Source organism: Lepisma saccharinum, chromosome 25 (genome assembly GCF_977018435.1).
Source record: "Lepisma saccharinum chromosome 25, izLepSacc3.1, whole genome shotgun sequence".
In the NCBI taxonomy this organism is placed as follows: Eukaryota; Metazoa; Arthropoda; class Insecta; order Zygentoma; family Lepismatidae; genus Lepisma; species Lepisma saccharinum.
This window is the reverse complement of record NC_139253.1, coordinates 18,409,939-18,434,239: the sequence shown is the minus strand read 5'-3', so window position 1 is coordinate 18,434,239 and position 24,301 is coordinate 18,409,939. Positions and strand designations below refer to the sequence as shown.

At 39.6% G+C, this 24,301-nt stretch overlaps 1 protein-coding gene across 2 annotated transcripts in view; it reads right to left on the bottom strand.

Annotated features, from left to right (window-relative positions):
* LOC145978972 (organic solute transporter alpha-like protein) overlaps positions 1-24,052 on the bottom strand; it is a 55,853-nt gene extending 31,801 nt beyond the window's left edge. Inside the window, exon 1 of one of the 2 annotated variants that reach the window (XM_083112015.1) lies at positions 23,391-24,052. In XM_083112015.1, coding sequence (XP_082968141.1) covers positions 23,391-23,565 — 175 coding nt within the window. In that variant the 5' untranslated portion in view covers positions 23,566-24,052. The remainder of the gene's footprint in view (positions 1-23,390) is intronic. The other variant, XM_083112016.1, reaches the window with a different exon arrangement.
* Between the last annotated feature and the right edge of the window lie 249 nt (positions 24,053-24,301).

The window sequence follows — 24,301 nt, the reverse complement described above, 5'->3', positions numbered from 1 at the left end:
ACGGAATAAAACAAAACTGACAATGTCAATGTGTGACATTTTACATTCAAATAAAAAGAACCGGATGTTCTTGCATCCGCCGCTGCTTAATGTTTTTCTCCAACCTGCAACCTTGACCGGAAACATCAATTACTTCCTTTATTGAACAAGACAAGCTATATAGGCCAGGAGTTTCAACATAAGCTGAACTACAGCTAGCAACTGGGTACTGCTCTAATTTATTCTAATAAACGATTACGGAGCATTCCAGCGTTACGTGTATGACATTTTGCACATAAGGTTCTAGACATGAGATTGGATTAAAATATTCCTGATTTCATAGAATTATGAAGTGTATTATGGGGTCTGTTAGCAAATGAAGAGTATGTTGACATAGCCTGAATGCCTGAAGAGCATTAACGAATATGTGTTGCGTGTGTGACGCTTAAAAAAATGTAGCAAAGCTTGTCTGAAGGCTGCAGATGCTAGAAATGTTTCTAGGTGAAATCTGCAAATTACATGCATTCACAAACTTTAATGCAATTACAATAATATTTTTCAGATTGATCCATTTTATTATTTACATGAAGTAGGACCACTCTTCGTGCCCCTTAACCGTATATTGGAAAAGAAAAAACTAGGATAGATTTAACTGGCAACTTCAAACAGCCAATCGCAATGACAATTTTCACTATAAATATACGTAAAATGTGAGAATTATCGTTGAGATACCCAACCTATATTTAAATAAGTTGCACTGAATGTGTATTAAAAGTTATATTTAATTTATACTAACAATGCATTTTAATTATATAAGTTGCAAAATAAAGTATGCTTAAATCATAAAACACTTGAATCTGCACAAATAGGCCTACTGAGAATTACCTCACGGTTAGACTCTTTTACATTCGGAATGGCTCAAGCATATTTCTCTATTTTTTTTTTATTGTGCAATAATAACTAATTACTTATTGCTTAAGAGATAGGCGTGAAATTCTTTGACAGCAATATAAGTTGCTTATATCTTTGCTCCATTGCATCCAGTGGCGTGGCAAGGATTTTCGAAAAGGGAATGCGGGGTTTGTCTTACTTTTTAGTTGTCTGCCTTATATTTTGCCATAGTGTCCAACATTTAAAGTTATATCTTTTAGAGATGCTAAGCCAATGGAGGGTTATAACACCCACCAACAACCCCCTTGAACACTGATTGTTTCAAAGAGAAAGGTCGCTCCGCATCTGCATCATAGGATCGAAGACCAACGAAAAATAGCGCAATCTTCAAAATCTCTGAATGATACGAAATATTTTTCATTTTTCAAAAAGTCTGGAGGGACATGAGGAATTTTACAGGGTGGCTACTTATGACAGATATAAAATAGAACTGTAATTCGAGATATCCCTCCCCCCAAAAAAAACTAACAATCGCACGAAATCCCCAATTTTGAAAGTAAAAAGTTTACAAAAGTGAGAAATTATACAATTTATTCAATCTTTTGTGAACTGCTTTTCTTACAAAGATAATGTTTATTCTCGGCAGATTTGTTGTTTCAAAATAATAAGTTTTAGATAAGATTAGATAATTAGAAAGCATTCTAAAACTTGTAACCATTTCAAAAACTGTACATTTATCTTGTTTTCCTTAACTTTAAGTAGGGAGTTTTGTGTTCAGTTTTCAACAATAATTAATGAAGTAAATATTAATTACTTTTCAACTTTACAAAGTCTTTCACTTGGGACGAAGAAACACTTGAAAAACTATTTTAACAATCACCTTGAGCAAACATTCCTCCATCAAATGTCAGGATTAGAAAACAAGCTTTGGAAACCATGAACATTAAAAACATCAACAATTTACACTTTGTCCAGTCGGTTGACGCAAATTAGAAAAACAAGGAAACTGGATTTTTTAGTTAGGCTTTAAGAAACATGCTCCATGTGCCTGGAGGTGAAACGTACTACGTCAAGATACAATGGCCTTGTATACAAGACTTCACTTTCGCAGTCTTCCGGATTTTCCATTCTTTCGGAAGTGCTACAAATATTTTCCTTCAGCAGTGCGTGATGTTCTTTCCTTTTCCTGCACTGCTCATTCACTCATGTGAAACAATTTAATGGTTCCTTCATTCAATGCAGTTAACTCCCTTTGCAAGAATTCTCACTCTATCAGAAGTTAATTCGAAACCATAGCAGTGGTGTGACACGAAAGAAGGAAAACATGCAGTCATAAGCAAGATTTGGGATAGCACGCCCTACCCCACCCTGGAATTACTTCTTGCAATTATTTGAAATCCTTATTTCATCATTATTCTGTTTTTAGAACAAGCATGGGCGTCCGGAAGGGGGGAAAGGGGGGACGTGGCCATCCTGGAAAACGAAAGTCAACCAAAAATTACATATTTCACACATTATAATTTAATTTCAGCCACAATAATGTGTGTTAATTATTGCACAAACATGATAAATTCAAATTTAAGCAATGTTTTTTGAGGGATGAATACTATTATTGGGGAAAATATGCCATGTTGCCCCCCCTGGAAAAAATACCTTCCTTGCCCCTCCCTGAAAAAAAATCCTGCGGACGTCCATGAGAACAAGCAGTTCGGTGGAATTTCCCATAGGATAATCAGAAACGAATTGTGCTCTTAATGGCTACCGGGTGATCTGTTTGCGATGCCAGCAAAGTAAACCTTTATACACAAGAGGATACTGCACGTATCTGTGAGCAGCTTGTTGTAATATAAGCACAAAGGTTGTACGTTTCGTTTCGAATGAGTGGAGGTTTACTGACTTCAGCTGCGTGGCGGCAGTAGCATGCATGTAATACTCGAGAATTTCGCATACCATACGACATAGCCTACTGTGTGCGCTGTTGTGCCGTGATCACTACCTTTGTTATCATGCACATTAGCGCCGCCATGTGGCTGAAGTCTGTAAACCTCCACTCATTCTAAACTTACATCTTCTCTGCTTATATTACAACAAGCTGCTCGGGGATACGTACAGTCTTGGACACAGCTGGCTTGTAACGACCCTATTGAAGAAGCAGTGAAGCAAGCCATGCATGTCTGACCACCAAGCGCCTTGTGACTAGACAACCCAAACAGCATTGCAATTTTGCGGCTTGTATACCAGTCACGGGTATACATCTCTGTAAATTGAGTAGTGATGGCAAAGAGAAATACGAGATGAAGATTGTCGATCGTAATGTCTCGTGTTCTCGACATGGAATAATACACGGTCCACGTTACGTTCCATTATTTAATGTTGTTTGGGAATGAACCTGACGGACTAGGTTTATATTTTCAATCCTTGCATTACAGTAAATTCCATATTTTACAATTATATTAATGCTTTGAACGAAAATAATGCCCAGAAAAACATCGAACACACGTTCACACCATTCTTCTCACACACATGCACGTGAAAACAAACACACAAAGCTAAGTTTTAACTTCAAAGTGAATGTCCAAATAACAGCAAATGGAGAAGCACGATGTGCGAAACATGGGATTTTTCACAGAAAGAATGCGTCTATTTGTGACATACGTGGTTTCTATTAATAAACAATGAAACAATTATGAGAGAAATTAACATGCATTTTCGTCTTCAGGTGCTGAGGAAGGAAACAGACTGACTGGAAAAAAGAAAGCATGGTGCTATTGATAGGCTGTTGGTTAGCGTACAGAGCTTTCATCAGTGAGGTCTAGGTTCGATCCCCACCAAGGACATTTATTTTTATTCTTTTCTATTAGTGAAGAAGTATGTAATGTTGTTTTCTAGGCTTTTTGACGAAAGGATACGCATCAAATTTGTTCGTTTAATCTGTATTTTCATTCTTCTAATAAGTTCTCTATCGCAATGGGATATAGAGATTCTCTATCTAGGCGATGGATATCTTCTCAATGGTTACGTAGCTGCGATTCTCCAGTCCCTTACACCCACTTGTCTTATTTATTTACTTCATTTCATATGTAACGAAAACACACAGATATAGTTAGAACAAGAAACACACCTCGCGTCGAAGGTTCCAGACTCGAGTTCTGGCTTTTTTTTGCGAGGGTGATTATTCTTGTGTGTTTGTTTATCATCTTTGTCAAAAAAATATTCCTCATTATTGCCGTGATTAACCTAGGGAGAGACCAAAGCGACTGAAATAACAAAAGTACAGAAAATGCAAGACACATCTGCCTAGGCATGTTATACCTTGGGAATTAGCAATCTGAAAATTAACTTGCGTTTCAGTCCACTACTTGCGAAAGAGTTTCGTGTTGTCTCGTTTGGAGTGTTGGTTATCGTGTCGGACCAGCATGCGGGCAACCCGAGTTCGAGCCCAGCGGATGGCAAGTTTTTTTTTTTTTTTGTCTAATTTCATCCTAACTTATTTATAAAACTGAAGTTTCTGCAAAACCTTTTGAATTGCATGCCACTTCGTATGTTGGTAATCTGAAAGCATCAAAGATGAAAATTTGATGTTTCGAAGCGACGATGTATTTGTGCATGTGTTGAAAAAACGCAGTTATTTATTAACGAAAAACATGCAGCCACGTGATCATTGAGAACGCTTCCTAGTTGTCAGTGCTAATATGGCAGTAACTACAGTCTGTCAACACACATCAACTTTCACGTTTCCCGTAAAATGATTACCTTTCCACGTTTCAAAATCATGAGTGCTATCTAAAGCAATACTTTGATACTTGCGTTTGCATGTTCGAATCTAAAGTAATACGAAACTTTTTTCCCAACAAATGACATTCAAACCATTAATAACATAACCCACAGCGCTACAGCCCTTGAAGGGCCTTGGCTTACCTACCGACTGCTGGTCTCCCTCCCACACTGTTCCTCCGTCACCTGTTATAGCGTGGAGGTATTAGACCAGTATTGGGGTGATCAGCCCGACGAACCCCCAGCCGTTGTTGTAGGTCTTCACGACCGGGTTACGCTCACTCACTCGGAGCTTCCCAATTTCCTCACGATGGTGGGTTGCCACCGGCCCTATACGTAGGCCGAATAAATTCCGACCAGAGCCGGATTCGAACCTACGCCGTCCCAGCGAACGATCTCAAGACGAGTGAACGCCTTAACCCGCCGCTCGACTACGGAGGAGGACTTCAAACCATTAATAACTGTTTGAAATGTGATACTGATATCATATATAAAATAATAATAATCCGTCGCGCAACAGCCCATGAAGGGCCTAGGCGTACCTACCGACTGCCGGTCTCCCTCCCACGCTTTCATTCGTCACCTCTAAGCGTGGAGATCTTCAACCGGTATTGGAATAGTCGGGGGGTCGGCCCGACGTATCCCCAGCCGTTATAGTAGGTCTCCGTGACCGGGTTACGCTCACTCACTCGGAGCTTCCCAATTTCCTCACGATGGTGGGTTGCCACCGGCCCTATACGTAGGCCGAATAAATTCCGACCAGAGCCGGATTCGAACCTACGCCGTCCCAGCGAACGATCTCAAGACGAGTGAACGCCTTAACCCGCCGCTCGACTACGGAGGAGGACTTCAAACCATTAATAACTGTTTGAAATGTGATACTGATATCATATATAGAAAGAATAAAAATGGAGAATTTCGCTTAATACAACTTATAAATAGGGACCGGAAGTTGATGAAATGTCATTTTTTTTCTGACATCTCGGACGCGATGCCCATTAAATATACACAATATTACACTTCATCTAGAACCCAAAAAAGGTAATTTTAAAGTGCATTTTTTTGCATTTGTTGCCATTTGTCAGGTTTTAGGTCATTTTCCCGGATTTTCGGCATTTACCCGTCATTTTTTGCAATATTCGGTATATTGTTTCATCATATTTTGTCACTTCTTTAATTTTGGTAATATTCTTGAATCTTTTCACCAAGGTATATATATCTCGCAGGGTTGCAATTTACGAGCATAAGAAATGCTGAACTGGTGACAGTCTTTGTTGTGTCGGGGGAAACCACCAGGTGCCCGTCTGGGACAAACTCAGATTTAAGATCAGAAAAGGAGAGGCTTGAAAAACCATAGCTAGACCCCGTTTGCACTGAAAATTCTCGTTGCATATTTAAATTGAATGTGCATGTGCTATCATTTGGTGCCCTTTTTTTTAAAGCAAGATTGCATTTTGTTTAATTTCATTTTCATTTCAATTTTTAAACTGAAACTAACAAATTTGATGGTCATTTCTTGCATTTTACGTCATTTTTTCCCCATTTTTAGGATATTCTATAGGTCATATACCTATATTTTTTAGGTCATCAACTTCCGCTCCCTACTTACAAATATATTAAATTATGTGGATACCTGATGTGAAACGTACGATGCACGATCAGAGAGCCTGAATGTTGCATTGAAAACTGCAGAGAACAATGACTGACTTATGAACAGTGAAAGGTTTTTCCATGCTCCAATGGGATTTTATTTATAACTATAAATAAACGAGAGAGAAGGACACAGGTGGGTATGATGAACTAAATTGTAATCTAAAAGTTTTAATTGAAGAAACAAAACACGTTCGCGGTTAAAAATAGAGCATTCAATTTCAGACACATTACACTAACTGAAAGAGTATTTTCAAAATTAATAGTATCCTCGTTCTTCACCTTTTTCTCAGTTGTGACACATGTCAATTTCCTCTATATTATCTGTATTCTCATTGGGACAAACACCCTCATCCATGCCCGAACCGAGTATTGGTAATATCGCACGCTAGCCAACAATTCCAGAGGAAAAGTTTGATACGCGGTTTAGTGGTCCCGAGTGGTTAAAATCCCACTTTAAATTATAGATCCAGTTTTCTTACTGTGCATAAAGTGGACTTAAAAAGAAGGAAAAAATCGAGGAAAAGCTCTTGAAGGTTTTGATGAGTTCCAAGTGCATTTATGAGGCGAAGCTATTACATGATTTTCAAGTGGTCAAGTAACCCCGTGGTAGCGGATAAGTTTCACGTAGAGAATGCTTTGAGTTCGATTCCCGTTCTATTGCCCTATGTTTTTTTATATAACTCGAGCAACTAATTATTGCATTTTATTATTATTTTTTTATTTGAGTAAAAGTTAATTACATTTTTACTTTATTTTTGGGTGGAAATCTTTACTTTACTGTTTTAAATTTTATTTGTGAAAATTATTTTTTGCGATAGTTTTTTCCACATATCTCATCATTTTACAAACATACTCAACAAAATGTTATGCCTGGCGAAAAGTATACATTTATTTCGAGAAAATGATCCAGAAATACATATAATATTATTCACAAGAAATTATCGTAATCGTTTGGAAAACAAAATTCAACAATTCGCACAGCAAATAAAATAAGAATGTTCGCAATAAATAAATTCAAATATATAGTCGCTCGAGTTAAGAAAAAAAATTGGAGGCAATCAAAGGGGAATCGAACCCAGTATCTCCTGCGTGTCAAACTTACACGCTACCAACCCACCACCTGGTCTTCTGTCAGTCGGACAATCTAATCGTCTTATGAGTAACGCTTGCTAAGTTTCTAATCTTTGAAGCACTTGTAATTGTTGTTGTGTGTCACGGAGTTATGTTTCCTGCAACATTTGAGCACACAATCCAAACATACGTGAATTTTATACACAGAAAACATGGGTTTTCTGCACATAATTACGGAGCATGCGCTCTGTCAAGGACTAGAAGGAACCTCGCAAAAGTTACTGAAGCTTGTCTTCGGTGCTGACAGTTGGCCCCGGAGTCACGTGGTCTATCTCGTTATCAGTCGACATGACCTTGAGCCTGCAGAACCAGCACACTGAAGTGAACGAAGGTATTTTACGTGATTTGTAAACTGGAAGAAAACATGCCACGCGTTACAACAGACAGAGGTTTGTCTTCAGCTTTGGGATAGACAAACCACACTAGGCATACAGACAGAGTATAATGTAAGATAAAAGGAAATTATTTCTCCGTCTCCTCACACTGACAATTTTATTGCCTTTTTCTTTTGGAGGTATTTGGCCACAGAAACGGGATTATATTATTGAAGTCGTATCTCGTGTGATGGCTTGGTTCAGTATGAAGATCAGGTTTTCTGACAAAAGCAGGACGAGCTACACAAGAACAGTAATTGTCTATCTTTTATATCTGCTTCCTTCATCATCCGGTATAAGGCAGACAAGCACATACCACAAATATGTAAGAGAACTATTGCTAATTTGGTAACTTGTCTTGCAATTGAATTTCTGTCATGAACAGCTGCAAAGAAACAAAGGCTTTCCTTTTAAAGGATTACACTGAATAATTGTTATTTGATTAGGATACTGAAATGACTTCAGTATTTACATGCAGTACACAAGAGATTCTAAACACACTCTAAAACATACTACTGTTCCTTTCAACGTATTATTTCAACAATCAAGACACAAAATAAAGGGCATGCTCAAGAAAAATTATGTTTCTTTGATTATCAAGTGCATTACGTGGTTAACATCAAGTTTGGATTTGCCGGTTATCCAAATATTATTAATTTTGAAAATAGTCTTTCAGTTAGTGTAATGTGTCTGAAATTGAATGCTCTATTTTTAACCGCGAACGTGTTTTGTTTCTTCAATTAAAACTTTTAGATTACAATTTAGTTCATCATACCCACCTGTGTCCTTCTCTCTCGTTTATTTATAGTTATAAATAAAATCCCATTGGAGCATGGAAAAACCTTTCACTGTTCATAAGTCAGTCATTGTTCTCTGCAGTTTTCAATGCAACATTCAGGCTCTCTGATCGTGCATCGTACGTTTCACATCAGTTATCCACATAATTTAATATATTTGTAAGTAGGGAGCGGAAGTTGATGACCTAAAAAATATAGGTATATGACCTATAGAATATCCTAAAAATGGGGAAAAAATGACGTAAAATGCAAGAAATGACCATCAAATTTGTTAGTTTCAGTTTAAAAATTGAAATGAAAATGAAATTAAACAAAATGCAATCTTGCTTTAAAAAAAAGGGCACCAAATGATAGCACATGCACATTCAATTTAAATATGCAACGAGAATTTTCAGTGCAAACGGGGTCTAGCTATGGTTTTTCAAGCCTCTCCTTTTCTGATCTTAAATCTGAGTTTGTCCCAGACGGGCACCTGGTGGTTTCCCCCGACACAACAAAGACTGTCACCAGTTCAGCATTTCTTATGCTCGTAAATTGCAACCCTGCGAGATATATATACCTTGGTGAAAAGATTCAAGAATATTACCAAAATTAAAGAAGTGACAAAATATGATGAAACAATATACCGAATATTGCAAAAAATGACGGGTAAATGCCGAAAATCCGGGAAAATGACCTAAAACCTGACAAATGGCAACAAATGCAAAAAAATGCACTTTAAAATTACCTTTTTTGGGTTCTAGATGAAGTGTAATATTGTGTATATTTAATGGGCATCGCGTCCGAGATGTCAGAAAAAAAATGACATTTCATCAACTTCCGGTCCCTATTTATAAGTTGTATTAAGCGAAATTCTCCATTTTTATTCTTTCTATATATGATATCAGTATCACATTTCAAACAGTTATTAATGGTTTGAAGTCCTCCTCCGTAGTCGAGCGGCGGGTTAAGGCGTTCACTCGTCTTGAGATCGTTCGCTGGGACGGCGTAGGTTCGAATCCGGCTCTGGTCGGAATTTATTCGGCCTACGTATAGGGCCGGTGGCAACCCACCATCGTGAGGAAATTGGGAAGCTCCGAGTGAGTGAGCGTAACCCGGTCACGGAGACCTACTATAACGGCTGGGGATACGTCGGGCCGACCCCCCGACTATTCCAATACCGGTTGAAGATCTCCACGCTTAGAGGTGACGAATGAAAGCGTGGGAGGGAGACCGGCAGTCGGTAGGTACGCCTAGGCCCTTCATGGGCTGTTGCGCGACGGATTATTATTATTTTATATATGATATCAGTATCACATTTCAAACAGTTATTAATGGTTTGAAGTCCTCCTCCGTAGTCGAGCGGCGGGTTAAGGCGTTCACTCGTCTTGAGATCGTTCGCTGGGACGGCGTAGGTTCGAATCCGGCTCTGGTCGGAATTTATTCGGCCTACGTATAGGGCCGGTGGCAACCCACCATCGTGAGGAAATTGGGAAGCTCCGAGTGAGTGAGCGTAACCCGGTCGTGAAGACCTACAACAACGGCTGGGGGTTCGTCGGGCTGATCACCCCAATACTGGTCTAATACCTCCACGCTATAACAGGTGACGGAGGAACAGTGTGGGAGGGAGACCAGCAGTCGGTAGGTAAGCCAAGGCCCTTCAAGGGCTGTAGCGCTGTGGGTTATGTTATTAATGGTTTGAATGTCATTTGTTGGGAAAAAAGTTTCGTATTACTTTAGATTCGAACATGCAAACGCAAGTATCAAAGTATTGCTTTAGATAGCACTCATGATTTTGAAACGTGGAAAGGTAATCATTTTACGGGAAACGTGAAAGTTGATGTGTGTTGACAGACTGTAGTTACTGCCATATTAGCACTGACAACTAGGAAGCGTTCTCAATGATCACGTGGCTGCATGTTTTTCGTTAATAAATAACTGCGTTTTTTCAACACATGCACAAATACATCGTCGCTTCGAAACATCAAATTTTCATCTTTGATGCTTTCAGATTACCAACATACGAAGTGGCATGCAATTCAAAAGGTTTTGCAGAAACTTCAGTTTTATAAATAAGTTAGGATGAAATTAGACAAAAAAAAAAAAAACTTGCCATCCGCTGGGCTCGAACTCGGGTTGCCCGCATGCTGGTCCGACACGATAACCAACACTCCAAACGAGACAACACGAAACTCTTTCGCAAGTAGTGGACTGAAACGCAAGTTAATTTTCAGATTGCTAATTCCCAAGGTATAACATGCCTAGGCAGATGTGTCTTGCATTTTCTGTACTTTTGTTATTTCAGTCGCTTTGGTCTCTCCCTAGGTTAATCACGGCAATAATGAGGAATATTTTTTTGACAAAGATGATAAACAAACACACAAGAATAATCACCCTCGCAAAAAAAAGCCAGAACTCGAGTCTGGAACCTTCGACGCGAGGTGTGTTTCTTGTTCTAACTATATCTGTGTGTTTTCGTTACATATGAAATGAAGTAAATAAATAAGACAAGTGGGTGTAAGGGACTGGAGAATCGCAGCTACGTAACCATTGAGAAGATATCCATCGCCTAGATAGAGAATCTCTATATCCCATTGCGATAGAGAACTTATTAGAAGAATGAAAATACAGATTAAACGAACAAATTTGATGCGTATCCTTTCGTCAAAAAGCCTAGAAAACAACATTACATACTTCTTCACTAATAGAAAAGAATAAAAATAAATGTCCTTGGTGGGGATCGAACCTAGACCTCACTGATGAAAGCTCTGTACGCTAACCAACAGCCTATCAATAGCACCATGCTTTCTTTTTTCCAGTCAGTCTGTTTCCTTCCTCAGCACCTGAAGACGAAAATGCATGTTAATTTCTCTCATAATTGTTTCATTGTTTATTAATAGAAACCACGTATGTCACAAATAGACGCATTCTTTCTGTGAAAAATCCCATGTTTCGCACATCGTGCTTCTCCATTTGCTGTTATTTGGACATTCACTTTGAAGTTAAAACTTAGCTTTGTGTGTTTGTTTTCACGTGCATGTGTGTGAGAAGAATGGTGTGAACGTGTGTTCGATGTTTTTCTGGGCATTATTTTCGTTCAAAGCATTAATATAATTGTAAAATATGGAATTTACTGTAATGCAAGGATTGAAAATATAAACCTAGTCCGTCAGGTTCATTCCCAAACAACATTAAATAATGGAACGTAACGTGGACCGTGTATTATTCCATGTCGAGAACACGAGACATTACGATCGACAATCTTCATCTCGTATTTCTCTTTGCCATCACTACTCAATTTACAGAGATGTATACCCGTGACTGGTATACAAGCCGCAAAATTGCAATGCTGTTTGGGTTGTCTAGTCACAAGGCGCTTGGTGGTCAGACATGCATGGCTTGCTTCACTGCTTCTTCAATAGGGTCGTTACAAGCCAGCTGTGTCCAAGACTGTACATTAACCTCTTGTGTATAAAGGTTTACTTTTCTGACATCTCAAACGAATCGATCACCTGGTAATTCTCAGGGAAGAGCGAATAACGCACGAACAGGCAAAACGACCGGTATACGCTCGAAGCCCAGTAGTACGCGCATAACTTTCATTTGTCTGTTGATATGGATCGTGAAGTGAAGGACTCAGTGAAATTGAAACTTAAGTGAACGTCCTCGTAGTTATCATCTCCATGCTAAAATTAGGTTTAGCTTATCTTACCAAAAGTGATATATGGAAATTGAATTGATTGAATTGTTGTTTTAAGTTCACTTTATGCATAGAAAGGCTAATCGGGACTGGACCTACAGTTTAAAGTGGGATCCGAACCACTGTGCCATGTGTCTCCACCGGGTATCGAACCCGGGACCCCTTGATTACAAGTCGACGACGCTACCACTGACCCAACGGGGAAGCGATATATGGAAATGAAATAGATGACTGTGGGTTAAAACTACCGAGGATATTTTACACATACATGTCTGCGATAATTGTCACATTAAAATGATATTCGAATGTATACGCTCGAGGGTGGGAGAGTCGAACGAGCGAAAGTGGTCCCATGCAGGTCTGTAATGGCTACACTCAGGCACGTAGCCAGGGGGAGGTCTCAGGGGGCTGAGCCCCCCCTCCCGAAATCCTTCAAACATCTAATTTAAATAGTGTACAGTCATGGGCGTGACTTGGGAGTTAACTTTAGGGTGAGGGGGCATGTACGAACTTCGGGGTGTCCAGGATAATTTGCTAAATAATCGTTACATTTGCGAAATCACAAATATTATTATTTATTACTTAGCTCCTCAGGTCTGACGATGTTAACACAAGCATCCTTAACTTGTAAATTTTAACAAACCTGAAAATTTTAGGGGGACGAGTGCCCCCCTTGTCCCCACCAAGTTACGCCATGTACAGTGGTAATTAAATTTACTTCATTAGCAGAATTAAACATCTTGTAAATAAGTTGTAACATATTGAGCTTCTCCCCACCAATTTTTAGTTTTTAGATGACGGCTGCTAATAAAGGATGAGCCCCCTCCGAAATAAATTTCTGGCTACGGGCCTGGCTACACTGTGAACAAAGACTTCACACTTTCAAAACTCAATTGAACTGTTGATTACTCGGCATGGAATCTGTAAAAAGGCTGAATTCATTCTGTGATTATTTCGATGCTATAGATGTACAGTCAAAGACACTCCATGATACCGTTCAAAGTCAATGAGATTGTTACAAGCCATAGTGTTAGTGACTGTACAACTTGACCAATACAAAACCCCTGTGGCTATGTCGTCGAATTTTCAACCGTAAGCCAGCGGATGGAGCAACGGCGATGAAATCAGCTGATTGCCATGTAATCTATGTGCGTTGCAAAAATGTGCGGCATTCGTCGACACACTGTCGTCACTTTATTCAGTGTCAAGTGTTCGTACAGGGGTGACCTTAGCTGCAGGCACCCAAAAGTCAACCTAGCTATCACGTAGCACAGACAGACAACTGCAATATTGGAGATCAACGAGGCTCTGCCGCCTGAACTCAGCCAGTAGAATCTTCTGTGCGGTTTGTGTTGTTTCGCCCATATATGTTTGCGATTGTACATCCATTTTATTTCATCGCCGTTCATCCCCATCGTCGCGATTAGTTTAAGTTGCATAAATGTGGCGTTAAACTAAATCAACCAACCAGCAAGTGTATAATTAAGGATAAAACGGCACACAGCGTAAACAGGGATAACGTTGTTCAGTTTCCTGACGAGGGAGAAAAGTTAGAAATATGGCAACACGGGGGCACAAGCGAGAGGAGAAAACAAATGACTGTCCACTTTAGTTCGAGAGTTAGCCGGGGGTTTTCTCATCTTTGTTGTGCTCAATTTAGTTTTTAATTTTTAGCTTCACGGTATTGCATTGTTACAATTTGTTCGTTAGAGATACAATGCAGGTGTAGCCTCGACATCTGTTACGCAGTAAGATAAAAATATAATATCATTATAGTGACAACCAAATTAAAGAAAAATACTCTCTCCCCTGCATTTGAAATTTCTAGGCATCCATTTACTCTCCACACGTGTCTACATTTGTGTATTTTTTTTTAAAAAAAACTTTACGACGCACAAAGTTTTTGAAGGCACTATGCCAAGCTCGTTTTCAGCATGGTCAGCGAATCGAGCCCCATCCCAGCTGTTATCTCTCTTTAATACAGACCGTTGACCGCTACTATTCAAAGCAGTTTCCCAATTGTTCTAACGACTCTGTATCAAAACTAGAATTGTGGGTTTCCATAAGCATCGAACACTAGCCATCCTTTAGGGTGTATAGATTTTAATATTTATCAACAGTGTCTCAATAACTTATTACGTAATTAAGTTAACAAAAAATAAAACAACTGTAAACACTGCAAATGTAAACATTGAAAGTTAACTGAGAAATAGTTATGATAACAATGTATGTACATTTGTAAACGTCGTCTTTCAAGTTTTAAAATGCTTTCCCTGCAGTATTCATGGCGCAAACAGCTGACTCGGCGTCTCTTCTTGATCAACATGTTTGAAGTTTCTCCACAGTTGTGTCTTCAAGGAATAGCAAGCTGATGACAATGGAGTTGCAAAAGAAGTTACGCTAGCTCGGGCCATTCCTGTTAGGAGAGCGTTAATGACGTAAAAAGTTGTACCTCGACAGCAAAGAGAAAGTAAGGGTTTCATATTGCACGCTTCATTTCATTGTAATTCTTCTTTGTTGAACCTTCCATTCATACTCAACAATAGATGATGTCTCGCCATTATCTTTCATAGGCGGACATTTAGATCAGGTGTGTTCCTTTTGTGATATCGAATGTTAAAGTCGCTTTTCAATTCTCTCATAGTGCAAGGGCAATTTCTTTACAGAAGTGAACGGTAAATTGCAGCTAGATAGCAATGCTTAAATAAAAAGTAGCTCTGGATTCGCTCTTCCATTTTATATCTCAACCCGGGAGCATATTCTTTTACTGCTAGAAGGAGGTTCCAATTGCCATTTTACTTGATATCTATCTGATTATTTTCTCCAGGTAAGCAAACATATCAAGGCTTCAAAAATGCAAATGACGCATGTACTACTGTTAATCTATCAAGTAAAATGTGGAAATGTGGACAAGGCAGGGGTTCCCCCCCTTGGGTTTTATGACGCGCCTGCGTCATGGAAATTTTTTGGGGGAACAAAATTTTATACCAATTCTATATATCTTCACACAAAAATGGGGGGGATCGTATCGTTTGATTGACTTGTTATTGATTTTTAGTTTCGGTTATTATGTTTAGTTTTTCTACCTACCTGTGGGTGATCGCGACGATAGGTTTGAACTGAAACACCACCTTTTATGCCTTTAGAATTGATTTGGATGGAGGGGGCCGTGGTATTCGCATTAATACAAGGTTAATCGAGCATACAAACTGTGCAGAGTAAGGTTGACTAACAATGGCAGTGAGCCTAAAGTAAACATATATTGCTTAAACATGTCTGTATTATACAGTGAAGCAACCACATGGTGGTCAGGGGGTTCATTGCCCCCCTTCCCCAACCTTCGACGGAAGTCAATTCTAGGGGGGACAATCATTGACGGCCAATGGCACCTGCAAGGGGGGGGGGCAGAGGAGCAATTAGATTTCAAATTTTATGCAAATAAAAATTCATTTTGTAAAATTTTCTTTCTTGCCTCGCTCGCATTATCTGCTTTTCTCGTTTTCGTCAAGTTCAAAGCTGTAGCCAGGGGCGGCGGGAGTCGGGCATGGGCGCCAAATGATCTTAAAAAAAGTTGTTAAAGATAGAATGCCATGGCATACAGTGAAATTATTTGCCCCCTATGAAATCAATATTGTTTTCAATTGCAAAAATTGGATCTAAAAATGTTCTTGCTCGTTTCCCTTGCATTCTACTTGTTTTCTGTAATGTAATATATTTAAATAATATGTGTTGTATATTTGTATTGAATAAGCTTTGAATACGTACACAATTTAGTGTTAGCTTGTTGCATATGTATTTTCTATTTTATGTCTCTTCATGTTGCATATGTGTAAAACATACATGAAAGTTACACATGTATCATCGGAATGCATTTATCATTCATTTTCTGAAATCCAAAAATACAGTTTGGGTGCTTGATTTCCATTATTACAGGTAGCTAATGTGAAATTGACTGTGTTGAAAAATAGTTGAAATAGTTTGTTCCAAACAAATGCTTTAGCACAGACTTTTACCCCCTTTTTGCGTAATTTATGAGGATAATAATGAATTTGATACTACTACTACTACTGGAAGTAGTAATAATAATAATAAATCCATTATTATTATTGGTACGTTTATCCTGGTACTTGCTGCCCCCTCCCCCAGACAAAAATTGGTGGTTGCACCTCTGGTATGATATTTTTCCGCAACTTTTGTCTGACAAAAATAATTTGAGTAATTCGGCATAAACGGGGCGGGGTTCTACCTTTTTGGGGGGAGTGCGTCATGGGCACCCCTGGGACAAGGTGAAGTAAATATAGAATAAGCAGGTATCATGGAATACAGACAAAGAACACTTTAAAATGGGAATGAATGAAGACTACGTCTCTAAAACCGAGACGAGGCTGAGAATTACCGAGAATTTAAATCACAATTAATATTTTGCCTTCATTTTAACAAATGCTTTACTAGTAAGACATACTAAACTGGTAGTTATAGCATCCGATCATAGATTAAGATGCATTGAATGTGCAAACACTTTTGTTGTTAGTTTAAGTTAGTGTTAGTACTTTTAAAAACAACATACTATTATTGTTTGAGAATAATAGTATGTTGTTTTTAATAATACCTGACGGGGATGAAGGCTTCGAAATCTCGGGGGAGGGGGGAGGATTTCCCCACTACCAATGATACTATACTCTAACATTTTAGTAGGAAAGTTGTTTGGGGAGAAAAGGGGGTGCTTGTATGGTTCAACACGGAGACAATGCAGTAGAGGTGGGGGATGCCCATACAAATTATCCTACTGGAGAAGGATGTTTTATGAAAATTTTCTTAACTGGGGGATAGCATCCCCCGCACACCCCCCCCCCCTTCGACCAGTGGTTTAATGTTAAACAAACCTGGCCAGTGTGTGTGGCGTTGACCAATGCCACAGAAGGCGGCGCACCAGAGTGTGTGCGTGTGCCTGAGATAGAGAGAGGAAGGGGGGCGGGGGGGATATCTTCTCCCTGGCATCACCATTTCCTAAGAATATGGCACACTGCTGTGACAAGATAAACATTTGCAATTCGAGAAGAGTGCCAAGTATCGTCCCATCAGAGTTATAAGCCATATATTAACTTTGTGACGCAACTCTGAAAAAGACATGAGTGATGATTTTGTAAATGCATCTTCCAATATTAATATATCTCAATAACAAAAAGAACTTATGAGAACAGGCGACCCTCTTTATGAGCTAATTTCATTACCATGCTCGCAGCGCAACGACAGGCAACCTTTATCTATACTCAGTAACCGTTTATCTTCCAAGAATTTCGTCTTGGCGCGACATGGTCGGCAATACGGAAGCAAATTAATAACAAAAAATGAAGAAAAATGTCAAACCGAAGTCCACGGTACAAGGAAAGACAACAAGAGATCGACTTGATCTTGCGCGTCAGTAAGTAGGTCTTTGACCATGAATTGCGAAAGTATTAGGCCTTGTGAAAGCAGGAAAAACCAAATATTTGCACATTACGCAGGAGAAATCAATTTGTAATGCAATGCCATTTTTCAAGTTTATAAAATAGTGGAATTCCACTTTCCGTAACTCTTTAACCCTTCTGAAACAGTCGTACAGACTTTACATTTAAAATAAGCAAAGTTGAGGAGAGTAACGAAATACAAGTAAAATGTTAATATAAAAGTAACAGCAGATAACTTGGGAGGGAGGGTGGGAGACCGGCTTTCTCCAGACACAAATAGAAAATTTCATATTTGTCAAAAACCAATCAAAATCAATAGGTCCCTGACGTGGAAAATATTTGGCTAAAATGTAACATGTTAAAGTCCAGCCAAGGAAGACAAAACTAGCTGGAAAGGTCTATTCCAAACGCTAGAGGGGAAGCAGGTAGAAGCACCAGCCAAACTACAATGTGATATTTCGCTTACATAAGATTTGCTTGTTTTAATTTTCATTCTGAACCCTTCCATAATTTGAAACATATCTCTACTTCACTAAAGTTCCACAGCAAACCATTTTCACGGAACCATTACCTTCCCAAAATGTCATTGCTGCCACAGACCTTCAGGTGCCAGACCGGAAACGTGAGCCTTTTTATATTGGTCAACTTTAAGCCAAAAATGTCGTATAGAGGGGTGATACTATCATGGCGGCGAGCGTACCTTCATATTTCTACTTGTAACAACTATTTTGGAGATTGTGAGTCATTGCACAAGACGAGATTGTAATTTTTAAGTTTACTAAGAAGTACATAACTCTACATATTACACTCCACATGCGAGTACAAATAATTTATTCACAAAAATGAAAACAAGCTCTAATGTGCATCTCCGCCATATTTCTAGCTCCAGGACTGTGCACAGATTAAAAAAAACTCATCGTTTTCAGTTTAAGATGTCTGTGATTTCCGCAGTCACCCCTATTTTGACATTGAACAAGTCCAGTTGGCGCATGCGCACTTCCGTCCATGGTTTCGGCTAACGCAGCTGGACTGTACTTTACTTATCTCTTCTGCATATGTAGCGGTAACATTACATTCAGAGCTTTTCCAGTAACTAACTTTCCAAAATATGAGAGAGAGAGAGAGAAACAAACAGGGAAAGGAAGGAGTGAGAATCAGAAAGAACGGAGAGAGAGAGAAAGTGGAGAGGGAAACAAGGGGGGGCAGGAAAAGAAAGATAAAAGAAAGGAGAGAGAAGAGAAAAATAAAATAGAGAAAAGGAGAGAGAGAGGAGAGAGAAAAGGAGAGAGAGAAAGAAAGGAGAGAGACGAGAAGTGAGAAAATGATAAAGAAGCGACAAAAAGTGAGAAAGGCAGAAAAAAAGAAGAGCGAAAGATAGACTTACGAGGTAGAGAAGACAGACGAAGAACAACACCGTGGAAACTGTTCGTGCTGTTAAGACACTATTATTGCTCTGAGCAGGATGGTAATTCTCTTTTTCATTTGCTCATTTCATCATCCTGCTATCCTCGTATCCTACAGCCAAATGACAATCCGTGACGAGATCTCTCTTCCTGGAGGAATTAATGCAATTCTTCGATGTGCTCCGTCCTTATACGCAGGGTTAGCCGTTTGAAAAACCCTCACGCTAGCCTGTTCGCACGGAACATAGGATATTTTTAGATCCCCACAAACCTTGCAAAAATTACTAGATTTCAAATTCAGCCCAAAATCTTTACAATCTGATTCTCTTTTTTAAGGGCATGAAAAAAATTAGCAACCTATAGCGAAGCCAGCGATCAGAAAAAAGAACAATACGAGAACTATACGTAACAATTTCGCAAGGGCGAATTTCAAAATGGCTTCCTTTTCTTCTTCAGATTATGTAATCTGGTCAGACTCTAAAACGCAAAGAAAAAGCACGCTTTCACAATCTCTCTAACCAATCTTTTTTCTTACGGGAGTAAACCAAAAACCACCAGTTAAATAGTCAGGTACAGGGAAGGGAGGTTCATTTGAACGAATTTCGATCAGACTTTGAGGAACGACAGTTTGCCAAGAATGTTGAAACGAACACCTATATCCGCCAATCGGTAATTGATTCGATGAACCCTTGTTCATTTTTACGCGACATCCAATCTTCCATCGTAGGACGGACGAAAAATCGAAATCAATCCGGTTAACGCTGCATATAGCCCTACTATATATACAGTAATATTGTACATGAACTATGTCAAATCCAGTTCCTTTGTAATTAGGGCCACACTTAACTACACTATTACTAGGGTGTGAATTTATGGGCACCAAAACATTTTTAGAATAGCCAAGCAAATAGACTATTAAAAGGTCCTATAAGATAGCAAGGTACCAAAATAGGCAGTGAATATGAAGTAGTTTTTAATTTTGTTATTCTGTTACACACCTGTTGACATGCATTTTTTATTCTAATTATACTTTTAGTTCGTTTGTCTCGTTCTGTTACATTTGGCTATTACGATGAATTGTTGAAGAGATACGAACCAAAATATTGCCTCAGATATTATAATGTAGAGTCGAAGTAGAGAAAAAAGTGGGAGGGCATTTTCACACAATTTTTTCAAAATGGGCACAAAACCTCGAAATGCATCCACAGGGTCATGCTCGAAAGTACACGACACGAATTCAACATATTTAATCTTATGTTTAATAGAAAGGTACGGTAGTGGTGGTGGTAGTGGCACCAGCAAAAATTTAGTAATTATTCCCATGGCCTTATAAAACCCTGCACATTTATTGCACTGACAGAGCACTTTATAAACAAGAAATTAACGTGTGTGCCTAGCAGACATGAACAGTCTGAGATTGCATGACATCTTCTGCACCTCGGAAGGTCACAGCGAAAGAACTTCCTCCTTCACTAAGGTTGATGAACATATCGGAGTCTCATATTAACACGCACGCCAAGGGAAAATTCATTTCCAGTTGCCATGCGATGCAAGCTCGTGCAGAAATGGGCGTCCTCTGAAAAGTTTGCAAGCAGGGTCAACAAAATAGAAAAGAGAGGGGTTGGTGTGTCATCGTGAAAGACACATAGATGGGAGAGAGCGGGAAAAGGTAGATGGGAGAAACATGGGACAACGACAGAAAGACAGATAGAAGAGCGGAAGAAACATAGATGGGAGAGAGAAAGGTAAAAAGGTAGAAGGAAGAGAACGGTAAAAAGGTAGATGGGAGGGAGAGAGCAAGGAAAAAGGTAGATGAGAGTGAGAGAGAGAGCAAGGAAAAAAGGTACATGGACGGAGAAATATGGGAGAGAACGGGTAACAAAGTAGATGATAGAGAAAGAGCGGGAATATATAGTTGGGAGAGAGAGAGGGGGAAAGAGTAGATGGGAGAGCGGGAGAAACATGGGACAACGACAGAAAGAGAGATAGAAGAGCGGAAGAAACAGATGGGAGAGAAAAAGGTAGAAGGAAGAGAACGGAAAAAGGTAGATAGGAGCGAGGGAGGGAGGGAGAGAGAGAGAGAGAGAGAGAGAGCAAGGAAAAAGTTGGATGGGAGAGAGAGAGAGAAAGGTATGGAGGGAGAAATATGGGAGAGAACGGGTAAAAAAGTAAATGATAGAGAAAGAGCGGGAACGATAGGTGGGAGAGGGGGGAAGAACGGAAAAGGTAGATGGGGAGTGGGAGAAAGGTAGATAGAGAGAGATATAAGAGATAGAGCTTGGGGGAGAGGCTTTCAATCGCATGAGACTTTATACTTCAAGTTGTAAAGCCGCCTTGCAATAATAGCGACGACAGCAAAGCCAAAAACAGCCATTTTACAATATTTGTCCTGCTTTCTCGCTCACAGCTGAGCTATTGACTTTTTTGCCTCAGATTCAATCCTTTGAACCCACATATGATTACGTAAGCCAAAACGCACGATTACGTAATACGTGAGCATCTTTAATTGTTTCCAATTGAAAAGTCGGCAGTGTTTTCAGTCCTTGCCCGCAGGTCTATTGAAGACCAATCTTACTGTCACAGCAAGACTAAGATCCATCGAGAGGCCATCGGTTCAACTCCCGATAACTGCACACTAGTGTTGCCAACGGGACGAGACGGGACAGGCTTTTAAAAATTCGAGACGAGATTGACCATGTGTCATAAGACAAACGAATATTTTCGAGACGAGACAGCATTTCCACGAGACGAGACAGGCCAAAGTCTCGTCTCGTGGGCAACACTACTGCACACATTTAAGAGACTTAATCTTGAACCCTATGTTCTAGTGAAATCTATGATGATGTAAATACGTATGTACATTCATTTATACCATAACAAGGTTCGCATAAAATTTTGACATACCTATCTACTGGTAAAAATATACCAGTATTTTTATACCTACTTTATAATTTTATCATTTTCTTAGCATGCATGTCGTCCCCCACGAATACGGAATAAATGTTTGACTCAGATAAGCTAATTCGGGACTGTGCCTATAGATTAAAGTGGGATGCGAACCACTGTACGCCTCTACCGGAGATTAAACCCGAGACCCCTCGATTACAAGGTTTGTTTTGAATTAAGTAAAATTTAAATAAAATTTTTAAAAAATAAGATGCCATTAGGTAACCCTGAGCGGACTTGATTGATCGATTGACTTGGTTTATTTTACTTCGCTTTTCTGCCACTTTTGATAAAGCGCAACGATGAGGATGAGTGAGGATTACATGAAATTGATGAAGGGACACTCACACAGAGCACCCATGCCCAGGCTAGGACTCGAACCCAGGAAACTCGATGGTGAATGAAAGCGCTGTGAAATGCAAATGAAATCACAATAAAATCTTACTAACGTAAATTTGGGTTTTTTTGTGATGAAGGTGCACACACTGAAGGCAGGCCAGGCCACCTTAATGGCTGAGCGCGTGTTCTCGAAAGCTCCGGTTCGAGCCCTGCCATCAATTTAATCATTCCCAAAGTCGCGATTAGCTAAAGGTGTCAGAAATCCGAAATAAAATGCAAATACAACGACCCATGTTCTCGAAGCCAAACCTTAGATGCCGAGCCGTATCCTCATGGCGATCCAACCATTTCTACCTTTTTCATGTAGATAGAGTAGATAAATATCACATACAAACTTGTACACCCAACGGCGATAGAAAAAGTAGGCGAATTGTCCATCGTCATTTTCATTCGGTCTGAATTACACAATGTGATGACAATGAATTGAAATAAAAATGTCAATAAGCAGAGAACTATGCCTGCTTCGAACCAACATAGTTACATTCCATAAAACAACACAGGATGTAAAATAAAAACAATGAAAATAGCGGTGGACAATTTGCCTACCAATATCTTTGCCGTTGACTGTACAGCCAACGGCAAAGGTAAATAATAGGTGAATTGTCCATTATCACGTTCGCTTCGTTCGGTTATGAAACGAAAGCGCAAGTTAGCAGCACAATTCTATTTCTTAAAACAACATAGATTGAATGATAAGAAATTATCGAAAATAGTGATGGACAATTTGCCTACTGTTAACTTTGCCGCCGATTGTACGTCTGAAGAGATTCGAACTCGTGGTCACCCTTACGTATAGACACGCCTATCGCGACCGAAACGTTAGTTCCGTTGAGTATCAAACCCGGAACTCTACACTCACACCAGCAGGTGCATTCTTGCAACTATAATGTAAAAAAAAGTAGACAATGTGCACTTACACTTACCTGATATGTATTCGTGGATGGACGGAACACGGTTGTAGAGACACTCGTTGCTTGCATTGGTCACCTCGCTTCCATTCGACCACACGGCTTCGTCCGACAAATCTTCGCTCCCGTTGCCGTTGAACACTCCGTTCAGAAGGGACAAGGGTGGTAGCAGCTCCCGTTCCATTTCGAAACCGATGGAACCAAGTTTTTCCGAACACAACAGCTGCCGCAACTGCCCGCTAGAGCACTTCACAGCACTCCGTCATGACTGGGGAGAATTTGACCACTCCGAGGTACCACTCGAGACTGTAGAAAGTGAAATCCCACACAGGATGCACGTTCGGCTGCCCGCACCGACGTTCGAGAAAGTAAAAGTGAGCCTTGGAGGGATACGACGGTGCTTGGCCTCTTTTTTTTATTATTGCGAACGCGCGACTTTGAAGTCTTACACACAATTTAGCTTCAAATCTTCACTCTACATAAACTCGCACATTCATCTTTATCTATGCAGCTACAAAATCACAAACGCACAGCTAAAAAAGAAAATTAAACTCCAACAATTTTTAACACGTTGCTCGTAATCATGGTCCGACCTAGACCTATCGGTGCAACGATGAGAATTGAACTGTCACACGGAACATTAAAAGTTGAATGCAGCGCCACAACCGCATCACGCGTGAACTACTCGCTTATTGCGAGGTCAAAACAGAACCAAACCTGTCATCAACGGAGTGCAGAAAGGGGAAGTGTCCACAAACACCCCTTCCGCCCTCAAATATAATTAGGAAAGTAAATATTGGCGTTACTCGTCTTCAAAGCTTATTTGATAGATTTCGCTGATAGATATAAACACATAATAGGAAACCGCGCCCTCGCACTTAAAAGAAATTATATTTCTCTCATCTTTCGCAACGCAATTA